This window comes from Monodelphis domestica, chromosome 1 (genome assembly GCF_027887165.1).
Source record: "Monodelphis domestica isolate mMonDom1 chromosome 1, mMonDom1.pri, whole genome shotgun sequence".
In the NCBI taxonomy this organism is placed as follows: Eukaryota; Metazoa; Chordata; class Mammalia; order Didelphimorphia; family Didelphidae; genus Monodelphis; species Monodelphis domestica.
Window position 1 is genome coordinate 335,522,756 of NC_077227.1, and position 14,047 is coordinate 335,536,802.

The window sequence follows — 14,047 nt, forward strand, 5'->3', positions numbered from 1 at the left end:
CTGGACCTGGACCCGGTTCAAAAGGTACGGCTCCCCTCAAAAGCCAGAACCCGAGATCACTGGGACCTCAGGGGTAGGAGCGCAGAGTCCAAGGCTCCGGGAAGCCGCAGCCCGGCCGGGCTCAGAGAGCAGAACCCTCAGGGCCTTCTACCCCAGTCCCAGTGAAAGTTACTGCCTGGGGCTTCCGCTGCAGAGAGCTGGTCTAAACAACAGCAACCCTCAGGGCGGGCAAGACAGCCTCACGGGCTGGATCCTGCTATCCAAGTCTCAGTGAAAGTCCTTGCCCTCGGAGCTTGGGAAAGCTGCAGCCCATCCCCCCCGCAGGCCGACGAAACAGCCTCACGGCCAGCGATTCTGAAGGCAACTTCCGAAAGCGAGCCGGGGGGAGAGTGTGGCCTTGTGGTCCGACCCTTCCATTCCAGTTCCAGTGAGGCATATTCAGTTTAACCCAGGGAAAGCTCATAGAACCAACATCTGCCCAGGACTAAAGCCTCTGAACACCAGACAGAGATAAGAAAAGCTAATCCTCCACATTCAGAGATGACAAACTCCACAGAAGCACAGAAGCCCCAAAATACCAAGAAAAATAAGAAGAAAGGGGCGACTTTGGACACATTCTATGGAGCCAAAATACAAAATACAGAGCAGATAGAAGAAGATATACAAGAAAATTCTCCAAAATCTTCCAAAGGAAATAGAAACTCTCCACAAACCCATGAAGAATTTGAATCAGAAATGACCAAAAAGATGGAAGCCCTCTGGGAGGAAAAGTGGGAAATAATGCAAAAGAAATTCATGCATCTACAAAACCAGTTTGACCAAACTGTAAAAGAAAACCAGGCTTTAAAGCAAGAACTAATAAAGCAAAGCCAAAACACCAAGAAATTAGAAGAGAACATAAAATATCTCACCGACAAGGTGATAGATCTGGAAAATAGAGGGAGAAGAGAAAATTTAAGAATAATTGGACTCCCAGAAAAGCCAGAAATAAACACCAAACTGGACATGGTGATACAAGATATAATCAAAGAAAATTGCCCAGAGATTCTAGAACAAGGGGGCAATACAGCCACTGACAGAGCTCACAGAACACCTTCTACACTAAACCCCCAAAAGACAACTCCCAGGAATGTAATTGCCAAATTCCAAAGCTATCAAACAAAAGAAAAAATCCTACAGGAAGCCAGAAAAAGACAATTTAGATATAAAGGAATACCAATCAGGGTCACACAAGACCTTGCAAGTTCTACTCTGAATGATCGTAAGGCATGGAACATGATCTTCAGAAAGGCAAGAGAGCTGGGTCTCCAACCAAGAATCAGCTACCCAGCAAAATTGACTATATACTTCCAAGGGAAAGTATGGGCATTCAACAAAATAGAAGACTTCCAACTTTTTGCAAAGAAAAGACCAGAGCTCTGTGGAAAGTTTGATACCGAAAATCAAAGAGCAAGGAATACCTGAAAAGGTAAATATTAAGGAAGGGGAAAAATGTTATCTTCTTCTTTTACTCAAACTCTCTTCTATAAGGACTACATTTATATCAATCTATGTATACTAACATATGGGGAAAATGTAATGTATAAATAGGGGGTAAAGAAAGACCAAATAGAATAATGGTTCTCACACAAAGATTCACATGGGAAGGGGAGGGGAAGAAAACTCCTATAAGGAGGAGAGGAAGAGGGGGGGGGGTGGTTTACTTAAACCTCAATCTCAGGGAAATCAACTCTGAGAGGGAAAAACATCCAGATCCATTGGGATCTTGAATTCTATCTTACCCAACAAGGGTAAGGAGAAGGGAAAACCAAGGGGGGGAAGGGGAGAGGGAGAACAAAAAGGGAGGGAAAGAGAGGGGGGAGGGGGAGGGAACAAAAAGGGAGGGACTAAAAAGGGAAACATCAAGGGAGGGGACAAGGGGCACTGATTCAAAGTAAATCACTGGACTAAAAGGTAGAGCCGAAGAAGAAAAGGTTAGAATTAGGGAAGGCAATCAAAATGCCAGGAAGTCCACAAATGACAATCATAACTTTGAACGTGAATGGGATGAACTCACCCATAAAACGTAGACGAATAGCAGAATGGATTAGAATCCAAAACCCTACCATATGTTGTCTTCAAGAAACACACATGAGGCGGGTTGACACCCACAAGGTCAGAATTAAAGGATGGAGTAAGACCTTCTGGGCCTCAACTGATAGAAAGAAGGCAGGAGTGGTAATCATGATATCTGATAAAGCCAAAGCAAAAATAGACCTGATCAAAAGGGATAGGGAAGGTAATTATATTTTGTTAAAAGGGACTCTAGACAACGAGGAAATATCATTAATCAACATGTATGCACCAAATAATATAGCACCCAAATTTCTAATGGAGAAACTAGGAGAATTGAAGGAAGAAATAGACAATAAAACCATACTAGTGGGAGACTTAAACCAACCATTATCAAATTTAGATAAATCAAATCAAAAAATAAATAAGAAAGAGGTAAAAGAAGTGAATGAAATCTTAGAAAAATTAGAATTAATAGACATATGGAGAAAAATAAATAGGGATAAAAAGGAATACACCTTCTTCTCAGCACCACATGGCACATTCACAAAAATTGACCATACATTAGGTCACAGAAACATAGCACACAAATGCAAAAAAGCAGAAATAATGAATGCAGCCTTCTCAGATCACAAGGCAATAAAAATAATGATTAGTAATGGTACATGGAAAACCAAATCTAAAACCAATTGGAAATTAAACAATATGATACTCCAAAACCGTTTAGTTAAAGAAGAAATCATAGAAACAATTAATAATTTCATCAAGGAAAATGACAATGGCGAAACATCCTTTCAAACCTTTTGGGATGCAGCCAAAGCGGTAATCAGAGGCAAATTCATATCCCTGAGTGCATATATTAACAAACTAGGGAGAGCAGAGATCAATCAATTGGAAATGCAATTGAAAAAACTCGAAAGCGATCAAATTAAAAACCCCCAGCAGAAAACCAAATTAGAAATCCTAAAAATTAAGGGAGAAATTAATAAAATCGAAAGTGATAGAACTATTGATTTAATAAATAAGACAAGAAGCTGGTACTTTGAAAAAACAAACAAAATAGACAAAGTACTGGTCAATCTAATTAAAAAAAGGAAGGAAGAAAAGCAAATTCACAGCATTAAAGATGAAAAGGGGGACAGCACCTCCAATGAGGAGGAAATTAAGGCAATCATTAGAAATTACTTTGCCCAATTATATGGCAACAAATACACCAATTTAGGAGAAATGGATGAATATATACAAAAATACAAACTGCCTAGACTAACAGAAGAGGAAATAGAATTCTTAAATAATCCCATATCAGAAATTGAAATCCATCAAGCCATCAAAGAACTTCCTAAGAAAAAATCCCCAGGGCCTGATGGATTCACCTGTGAATTCTATCAAACATTCAGAGAACAGTTAACCCCAATACTATACAAACTATTTGACATAATAAGCAAAGAGGGAGTTCTACCAAACTCCTTTTACGACACAAACATGGTACTGATTCCAAAACCAGGCAGGTCAAAAACAGAGAAAGAAAACTATAGGCCAATCTCCCTAATGAATATAGATGCAAAAATCTTAAATAGGATACTAGCAAAAAGACTCCAGCAAGTGATCAGAAGGATCATTCACCATGATCAAGTAGGATTCATACCAGGGATGCAGGGCTGGTTCAACATTAGGAAAACCATCCACATAATTGACCACATCAACAAGCAAACTAGCAAGAACCACATGATTATCTCAATAGATGCAGAAAAAGCCTTTGATAAAATACAACACCCATTCCTATTAAAAACACTAGAAAGCATAGGAATAGAAGGGTCATTCCTAAAAATAATAAACAGTATATATCTAAAACCAACAGCTAATATCATCTGCAATGGGGATAAACTAGATGCATTCCCAATAAGATCAGGAGTGAAACAAGGATGCCCATTATCACCCCTACTATTTGACATTGTACTAGAAACACTAGCAGTAGCAATTAGAGAAGATAAAGAAATTGAAGGCATCAAAATAGGCAAGGAGGAGACCAAGTTATCACTCTTTGCGGATGACATGATGGTCTACTTAAAGAATCCTAGAGATTCAACCAAAAAGCTAATTGAAATAATCAACAACTTTAGCAAAGTTGCAGGATACAAAATAAACCCACATAAATCATCAGCTTTTCTATATATCTCCAACACAGCTCAGCAGCAAGAACTAGAAAGAGAAATCCCATTCAAAATCACCTTAGACAAAATAAAATACCTATGAATCTATCTCCCAAGACAAACACAGGAACTATATGAACACAACTACAAAACACTCGCCACACAACTAAAACTAGACCTGAACAAATGGAAAAACATTAACTGCTCATGGATAGGACGAGCCAATATAATAAAAATGACCATCCTACCCAAACTTATTTATCTATTTAGTGCCATACCCATTGAACTACCAAAATACTTCTTCACTGATTTAGAAAAAACCATAACAAAGTTCATTTGGAAGAACAAAAGATCAAGGATATCCAGGGAAATAATGAAAGAAATAGCAAAAGAAGTAACTTCAGAGAAACTTTGAAAGTACTGTATGAACTGATAAGTGAAATGAACAGAATCTGGAGAACATGTTGCACAAGTAATATGAACATCATAAAGGAAAATAACTTTGAAAGACTTCAGAACTCTAATCAATGGGGAAACTAGGTGGCTCAGTGGATAGAGTACCAGGCCTAGAGATGGGAGGTCCTGGGTTCAAATGTGGCCTCAGACATTTCCTAGCTGTGTGACCCTGGGCAAATCATTTAACCCCCACTGCCTAGCCCTTACTGTTCCTCTGCCTTAGAAATAATACACAGTATTGGTTAAGAGTTTTAAGATAAAAATAAGGTTAAGAGGTTTAAGATAAAAATAAATAAAAAGAACTCTGACAAATGCAATGACCAACCAAACCAGAAAAAAAGATAAAATATCCTAATAAAGAGGTAATCAATTTAAGATGTAGAATGAGACATGTTTTGGGACATATTTTGACTACAAAAATTTGTTACAAAGTTAGTAGGGTTGGGTTTTTTTGTTGTTTTTTTTCACTTTTTCCCCCCATAGTGGGACAGGGGGCAGAAGATAAAAGAGAAACAAAGAAACTATCAGTAGTTACCAAAAAGAATAAAAGAAGGGTCACTGAAACATTTTCAAATGCCCAGGAGAAAAGGCCAGAAGGAAACAAGAGAAAACATAATAGCTTGTAAAGTTTCTCAATGAATTTATTATATACTTAAAATGAAGGCTACATGTTCTAAGAGATTCAGTTTTATGTATAAAACCTCTTTTCCTGTTCCTCTTGTCTGTGGAAATGCTCATTTTATTTGGTGTTTGTTGAGTTCAAACTGAAAATAAAAAGAAACTAACAAAAGATTATCAACCATGAAATGACTGAACAAGTTATAGCATATGAATGTAATAGAATATCATTGCACTATGAAAAATGACAAAAGGAAAGAACTCAGAAAAACCTAACAGTCTTGCATGAGCAACAGAGAATGAAGCAAACTAGAAAAGAACATAATATCAATATTACAAATAAAAAACCTTTGGAAGTCTTAAAAACTCTAATCAATGCAATTAGCAAGTACAATTCTAAAATACTGATTGAAGCAGTATTTCCCACCTCTTGGTGGAGATATGATAGACTGTAAATGCAGAAGACATACTTCAGAATGGTTAAGAATTTTTTTCTGGTTTGTCTGTAATTGTTTGTTACAAGGGAGAGCTTATATATATATATATATATATTTTTTTTTAAACCCTTACCTTCCATCTTGGAGTCAATACAATACTGTGTATTGGCTCCAAGGCAGAAGAGTGGTAAGGGCTAGGCAATGGGGGTTAAGTGACTTGCCCAGGATCACATAGCTAGGAAGTGTCTGAGATCAGATTTGAACCCAGGACCTCCCATCTCTAGGCCTGGTTCTCAATCTACTGAGCCACCCAGCTGCCCCCAAGGGCTTATATTTTAGAAGAAATTTTAAAGTAAAAAACTAGAGGAAAGTGTTAGGATAGAATTCTCTTCTCAAAAAAAAAAAGACCATCAATGAAATATTTTAAAACTACATAGAAGTAGAAGCAAAGTTAGAAGGGGTCATAGTGAAATAGAATAATGTTGATAACACCAAGTTATGTTTAAGAAATACTTTTTAAAAATCTGTATGCAACAGATTCACTTCATATATGATCCTTTTTCTGGACTTTTTAATGGAAAATTCATGTTTATTGATGATTTGCTAATTCATAATAAATGTTTTTAATTTTTAAAAGATTAATGGCCCTAATAATTTATAATGGCTTAAGTGTGCCTCCCGACATATATAACACCATTGCTTTTGTAAGATGACAATATAGCTGCAAAGAGACAGGTTTCACTTTTTTTTTAATACTGTGCCTTGTTTTTTCTAAGAAATATATAATAGTGGATATATTGAAGGAAGTAAAAACAAAGACAAATATCAAACTGCTTAGTTGCAAGGAATCAGGAGAAAATACATATGTATAGAACTTTTTTTTTTTAACACTTTCTAGGGTTGAGGTAAAATTTTAACCAAGGGGGCAGCTGGGTAGCTCAGTGGATTGAGAGCAAGACGGGAGGTCCTAGGTTCAAATCTGGCCTCAGACACTTCCCAGCTGTGTGACCCTGGGCAAGTGACTTTTGACCCCCATTGCCTAGCCCTTACCACTCTTCTGCCTTGGAGCCAATACACAGTATTGACTCCAAGACTGAAGGTAAGGGTTTAAAAAAAAAAATTTTTTTTAAACCAATTTTGGTCAAAGATCTTTGCTGAACAATCAGCTTTTTAAAACCTTACATTAAGAATTACATACCCAAGCTATGGTAAATGTGGAAAACAAATACCCATGCCAAGTTAAAATTTAAAAATTTAACAAAGTTCGAGTTCATCTTCTTTTAACTTTTCATATTATAGACGCCCAGGTAAGAAACAGCTAAAGAAGGTAATTAGGATAAAAAAGCATGCTGAAATCTATTTTAGATCCAAAGATATACTGAATATATTACATAAATTAACTCCTACTTATGTTAATCTCTAATATGGGCAAAACAACCTACATCCTCTGTACAATTTAGTTCAAAAATCACCAAAAGTCAGAAGATCTAGAGGTCCTAGGCACTACTCAGATTATAGCTGTTTAAATTGGGGGAGGGGGGGGGGTGTCACTTCATTCTGTGTCTCAGTTTCATCACCTGTTAAGAAGAGCACCTGCCCAACCTACTTGACAAGAATGCAAAGATCAAATGAAATAAGATAGGTGAGGGCATAGTGCTATAAATAAACCTCTTATGCATAAGTATGGTATTGTTATGATTGCTATTTTAGGATGTTGTGATATTAAAATAAAAAGTTTGCAAAGATCCTCCAATGAAATACATCCAAGAATTTATTCTAATTACTAATACCATTCATTCTATATAACAAGACATTGAGAACCTTAACATCTACATGTCCTGCTTGGACTAGAATTCACATTTGTTCTTTCTTGAAAATTTCTAAACTTTAATTTTTAAAAGGGAATGACAGACTATGTGACCTTAGGCAAGTCACCACCCATCTGCCTTGGAACCAATATTTAATATTGATTTTAAGACAGAAGGGTTTAAAAATAGGAGAATGGTAGAAAAGTGCAGAACTGTGAAACAGACTAGCAGAGGACTCAAAAGTTTAAAAGGCTGGTAGTATGTTCAAAAAACATTTAGTAAAAGCTACAACAAATCAACCCTAGGCAAAAGTAATATTTTAAATATAACTTTAGTTCAACTGTTTCAAGTATTCAAAAAAAAATCAATCAATTTTAAGGCCAACAGAAATGAACTTTAAGGCAATTCCATTAAGGTAAAAATAATTCCCTAGTATAGTAGACATAAATTTGGGATAGAGTCAAAAAAACCTGGATTAAAATTCCACCTCAGACACTTACTAGCAGTGTGACCCTGGGCAGGTCACTCACTTTCAAGGAATCTCACATTCCTCATTTATAAAATAGGGATAACTATAGTACCTACTTCTTTGGGTTTGGGGGAAGATCAAATAACAAAACATATGTAAAAACTGCTATCTAAATGTAAGCTATTATTACTGGAGCAGAACCAACTTTACAAGTCTTGTCTGTATAGCTGAAATAATATAGATCCTATGAAAGTTAAATTAAATAAGTGTGAAGGCACTGTATAAAATACAAATAAGCCTATTATTTACGTATAGTCAATTGCTGATCAGTTTATCTTTAAAAACGGAAATTAAGAAATCTAATGAGCATTATTATTCTTGGTCTCCTCCCATTCAACACCCTCAAGCCAATGGCAATTCATAGCACTGCTTTCAAGAGCTGGATCCCAGACAGAACTTACAGAATTAGTTCCCTATAGTTTCTTCCTACTGACTAAACCAAACCCACTAAAAATTTTATCTGTATTTACTAACATTAACTAAGAGGACTGACTATAACTCAAGTTTTTAAGGTGTTGACTTTTATTTTTAAGATCAGATCTTAAAAGGGTTTTGTTTTTTGGGGGTTGTTGGGTTTTTTTACACAACCTTTTGTCTTAAAATCAATACTAAGTATAGGTTCCAAGGCAGATGAACAGTAGGGGCTGGGCAACTAGGTCAAGTGACGTGTCTAGGATCACACAACAAGGAAGAGTCTGAGGCCAGATTTGAACCTAGGATCTCCCATCTCCAGGTCTGGTTCTCTATCCACTGAGCCACTTAGTTATCAGTAAAGAACCTTGTAGGGTCAAAGTCTCACAAGAATGTCTCCTCCTTCCTACCAAAACATACAAAAGTGAAATAAAATTGAAGCCTTCAACCCATTTCTTTTTTTTTTTTAACCCTTACTTTCTGTCTTGGAGTCTATACTGTGTCCAGGGTCACACAGCTGGGAAGTGTCTGAGGCCAGATTTGAACCCAGGACATCCTGTCTCTAGGCCTGACTCTCAATATACTTAGCCACCCAGCTGCCTCTCCTTCAACCCATTTCTAACAGCTGTACATAAGCTGAATATGAGTTAAATGTTTGGTGCCTTCTGCAGAAACATATAGGTTGTCACAGAATTCAATTAGAGCTCTTGGTAATCCCAAAGTCAAACATGAGCCTGCTCTGCTAAGGCAGGCTAATGCCCCAAACAAGACTTGAACCCAAAGAGTTTCATATTATTCTAAGATAGTAAAATCTATGCTGTGTCTAAATAAATGAAGCTACAGAGTACTTTTTATTTTCAACTAAAGCAACCTATTGTTGGAGCTTTGGTAATTTTTATTTTCAAACTTTATTGTTGGAAGCATCTCCTTTTAGTTACCCAACCTAAAAATGAAATTATAAATTCCTATTCAACTGCTCAAGAGTATATAATAGAGTACCTATTAAATACTTCTGGGTAAATATATTCTAGAGAGGACACTGACAAATTGGAAAGTGTATTTTAAATATGTAATCATTTCTTATTTTGTTTACTTAAATGTTTGTTTACTAAGTTTAGAATTTTTAAAAAAAATCCTTCCAAGTTATTTTCTTGATTCTTTCTGCATTACTTTCTTCAAGGTTCCCCTAGAAATTTATATTGGCCTACAACACTTGATAGAAAGTGAGTCTTAAGGAAGAGGTCAGAAGGACTAAAATGAGAGAAGAGAATAACATTTGTGGCCCAGTGAAAGATTGAAAGGCACATTAAAAACTTGTTCTATGCTTTAATTTTTACTTTTTTGCATCAATTCATAAAGATAAAAATTTTTATTTAAAAAATAAAAATAGAAATGTTTCAAAGTTGCTAGGAGTCAGAGTATTCAAAATCAAAAAGCTTACCTCCCCTCTTCTGAAAAATTCCAAGGGGGAAAAAGTCTATTCTAAAGCTATATTCCCTTTACTCTCCCATTCACTATCAATCATTCAATTTGCAAGTAATAGATGGTACAGGGAAACCTGTTTGCTTTGATCTATAATTAGTCAAGGATCTTTATTTAGGGTGTTACTCTTTTTTCTTTAAATTATATAAAATTGCAACATTTTATAAAATGCTGATCCATTTTATTTATTAGAATACCATTATAAAGTTTGTAAAAAGAAAAACTATCAGAGAGATATTAAATATAAACAGCTGAAAGAGCATGAAGAGCTGCTAAAAAAAGACAAGCAGCTACACTCAGAGGTAAAAACAAAAGGCATAAAACGGAATATCCATGAAGAATAAAGCAAACCAGGGGTTTTGGGGCCCTAATCATTTATAATGGCTTAAGTGCGCTTAAGTAATTATTTTAGTAAGCTAGCTTTTCAGTTTAAACCAGCTTCTCAGAACCCTCCAAAACATAGTAAAGCTAAAAAAAATCCTCACTAATACTGAAAAACCCTTTTAAAAAAAAGATGTGCATTCATCAGCACAACTCTGTCAATAGCAACTTCATATGGCTAAAAACAGCATAAATTCTGATTAGTGCAGACACAGGATACACAGAATGCTAACACATTTTCAGTGAAACTACTTATTGATTCTGCAGGCAGATGCTACACACAAGACTCAGCCCAAAAATGGTAATCATGTGTTGTTTAAATCATAGCTGTATTCACTAACCATAGTACACCAAATGACAAAGCAAGAGAGACACATACTAAATCACAAAGGACATATATCTCTCTTTAGTCAAGTGTCATGCAGCTCTAACTACTTAATGAATGCCTGCTTGTTCTGTTCTGCTACTTAAAAAAAAGATCAGATTAAACCACCAAGTAAATTTTTGGAAAACATAAATAACTTTAGACTAATCTTTTTTAACTACTAGATTTTATAACTGACATATCATCACATTATCAAAAAGTCAATACTGTTTCTGATTTTTACAGTTCCTCAAAGAAATATATAATCATAATAAAAAATACTTCCTTTACATTTTGACTACACCCAAAATTATTCTGATCAACTCACCTGTGTAATAGAACCTTGCAGGCCATTCTGAATACTGTAGCTATTCCCAAAGTACATTTCTGATAAAGGGAATTCATTTGAAAAATCATAAAGGCAAATTGGTAAATGCTTATGAATATTATTGGGTTTGATACCAGTGGCTACCTTCCAAAGGCTGAGTACTTCAAGACAGAGCTGTGCTAAACTCTGCAGTCTAAATAGCAGACTGCAACATGAGGTCACTACTGACAAGAAGCTACCCAATCAACACTCCAAAAACATCTTCCAAGTACTTTACTGCTTTTTAGGTGGAGCAAAATCAGGAATCTGGGTGGGACACCACACAAAAACATGTAAGCCTAAATAAATATAAAATAGGCCAATCATAGATCTAAGGTCTCTTCAACCTCTGATTAGCTAGTCTCTCAGGAACCATAATTTCATTCAATCACATAACCCACAATAGTGTAATATAAAAAGATGTAAATTTGATGTTGATTTTTTTTACTTAAAAGTACATAAACATATATGAAATGGCTATACTATTAAGAGTTCATAGAAAAAAGAACTGGAGGTTTTAATGAACTTCAAACTCAAAAACAAATATTCTAACATAGATAACATGATCTTAGGAGTACAGTAAGATAGGCAGAGTTTCTAAAACATGGGAAGTAATAGTTATGTTGTATACTTATATACATATATACATGTATATATATATATATATATATACATGTATATATGGTCAGACAACAGCTGAGCTTCTATGTTTACTTCTGAAATTTACATTTTATGAAGGACAATGACAACCTAAAGAGTGTCTTGAGCAGTGATTTTTAAAAAAGGGTGTCACATGTATGAAGTGTCCTTGAGGCCATGACCATGACCACTGGAGTGGGGGATATTGGTCACAATTTAAACATGGGACTTGTTTCCAACAGAACCAACTATCGTTCACCTGCAATAGTCCAACACTCTCCAACTCAATCCCCTTTTGATCTTGGACAAGTTTCAAATCTCATCTCCTTCTGAGCTATGCATACATCAACCCTTCAGGAGTTATAACTTAACCCCAACAAGGACACCCCAAATACAACTTGGAAATTTCATCTCCACTCCTGCCCCACAACCCTTTCCCCAGCATACTCATCAGAAAGAGTATATGATTTTTAAAACCTATAGGCAGTTAGAACTATTTCTTATTTCTATTTGAGAATACTGATTCTATTTCCTACCTATGTGACTATGGGCAAATTGTTTGATCACTTTGGGCAGTGATGTCAAGTCTTTTAGAGAGTGAGTGCCCAAACTACAACTCTTATGCCACATGTGAGCCACCAACCTTACCCCAAACAAGGGAAGGAGGAAGCACTCCCATTTGAAAAATGCCCTCAGGCATGCATGGGGAGGGGGAAAGGAGCAGCCCCCTCTGGCACATATGCCATAGGTTCACCAGTGCGAACTTGTATCAATTGAACTTTTTGACACCATGCTTCTTCATCCTTGCCAAGGCTGCTGCTTCATTCTCCAACTGTAATTCCCTTGAGTGACAGCCACTCAACTCTGAACATCCAGTGAACATACTTCTTTATTCACATTTTATCCATTAAAAAAAAATTATATATATATATATCTTCCCCACAAGGATTCCTCGTCCCTTTCCTCATCTCAGCTAAAGGCATGTCAATCAGCTGCATCATTGTTCTACTTCACTAACTCAAATTCTTTCCCAGAGCCATTAGTACCTTATGAATTATCCCTCCCATTAGAATGTAAGGAAAACAAAGACTGTCTCATTTTTTGTAACTTTATCATCAACACTTAGTACAATGCTTATTAGCACATTTTGTTGTTCAGTCATTTCAATTATTTCTGAGTGGTTTTGCTACCTCTTTCTCCAGTTTATTTTACAGATGAAGAAACTAAGGCAAACAGGGCTGAGTGATTTGCTCTAGGTCAAACAGCTAGTCAGTATCTATGGCTTGATTTGAACACAAGTCTTCCTGAGTTTAGGCCCAAGGCTCTACCACTATATCATCTTAGCTTAATACATAGTAAGCACTTAATGTTTCCTCATTCATTTATCTATAAAATGGTAGACGGAGAATTGGATGACCTTTAAGGTTTTTTCTAATTCTAAATATAATATTCTACCAATAGATACATAATTATTATCCTGAAATATGAAAACTGCATGACAGAAATATGTAACATGCAAACTACTTCACAAAATGGTCCAACAAGAGAGTATAAATCTATGTGCAAAGATACCTGGAAAAAATAAGAGAAAAGAAAGCACTAAATTCCCCATTTTCATTAGGCCAGATGAAGAGCTTTCTTCTCAGGAGAAATTAAGAAATACGAATTAGGGAAAGAGTGAGAAGGAACTAAATGATGACTTCTTGATCCTCATATCACTCACTAGGCTCCTTCCCAAGTCTTATCCATCTATCTTGCTCTATTCACTTTCTACCTAACCAAAAAATGCCTATGCAAGTTCACAAGATCTCTGAATTCCCCAAAACCCAGTCAGATAACTTTTAGGCAGGAATGTGAAGGAAGCCAAGAAGCAGAGATGAGGAAGGAAAGCATTCCAGACATGAAGGACAGTCAGTGAAAATACCCAGAGTGATGGAGTATCTTATTTGAGGAATAGAGATGAAGCCAATGTCACTGGATTGTAGGGTAAAGGGTAGGAGGTGGAGTTTAGGTGTAAGAAAACTAAAGGGGTGGGGCAGGTTATTAAGGGCTTTGAATGTCAGAGGATTTCATATTTGATTCTGGGAGTGACAAGTAGCCTCAACTTCATCATCTGACAGAGTATTTTCTTATCTATTCTCTCCTCTTCCTTCTTCACATGCTCTTTCTCCTCATTCTGTCCTCCCACTCTTTTCACCTCTATGCTCTAAAAAATTTAAAGTAAATTAATATCACTGTGAAGTATGTTCTACACAATTCTGGTTTTCCAAACCAAAATATCAATCCTTGGCAACTTCTCCCCACATACGTTGTTTCCCCTATTAAATAAAATTTAAGATCCTTGAAGGGCAGA

The 14,047-nt window shown here is 36.1% G+C and overlaps 1 protein-coding gene across 18 annotated transcripts in view; it reads right to left on the minus strand.

Annotated features, from left to right (window-relative positions):
• The window catches only part of FAM13B (family with sequence similarity 13 member B), a 225,297-nt gene that overhangs the window by 50,788 nt on the left and 160,462 nt on the right, over positions 1–14,047 (minus strand). The window contains exon 1 of one of the 18 annotated variants that reach the window (XM_056811340.1): positions 11,017–11,220. The exons of the other annotated variants lie outside the window; for them this stretch is intronic. Within the exon in view, the coding sequence (XP_056667318.1) occupies positions 11,017–11,105 (89 nt within the window). The 5' untranslated portion in view covers positions 11,106–11,220. Of the gene's footprint in view, positions 1–11,016; positions 11,221–14,047 lie in introns of those variants that run through there. 18 annotated transcript variants of the gene reach the window in all.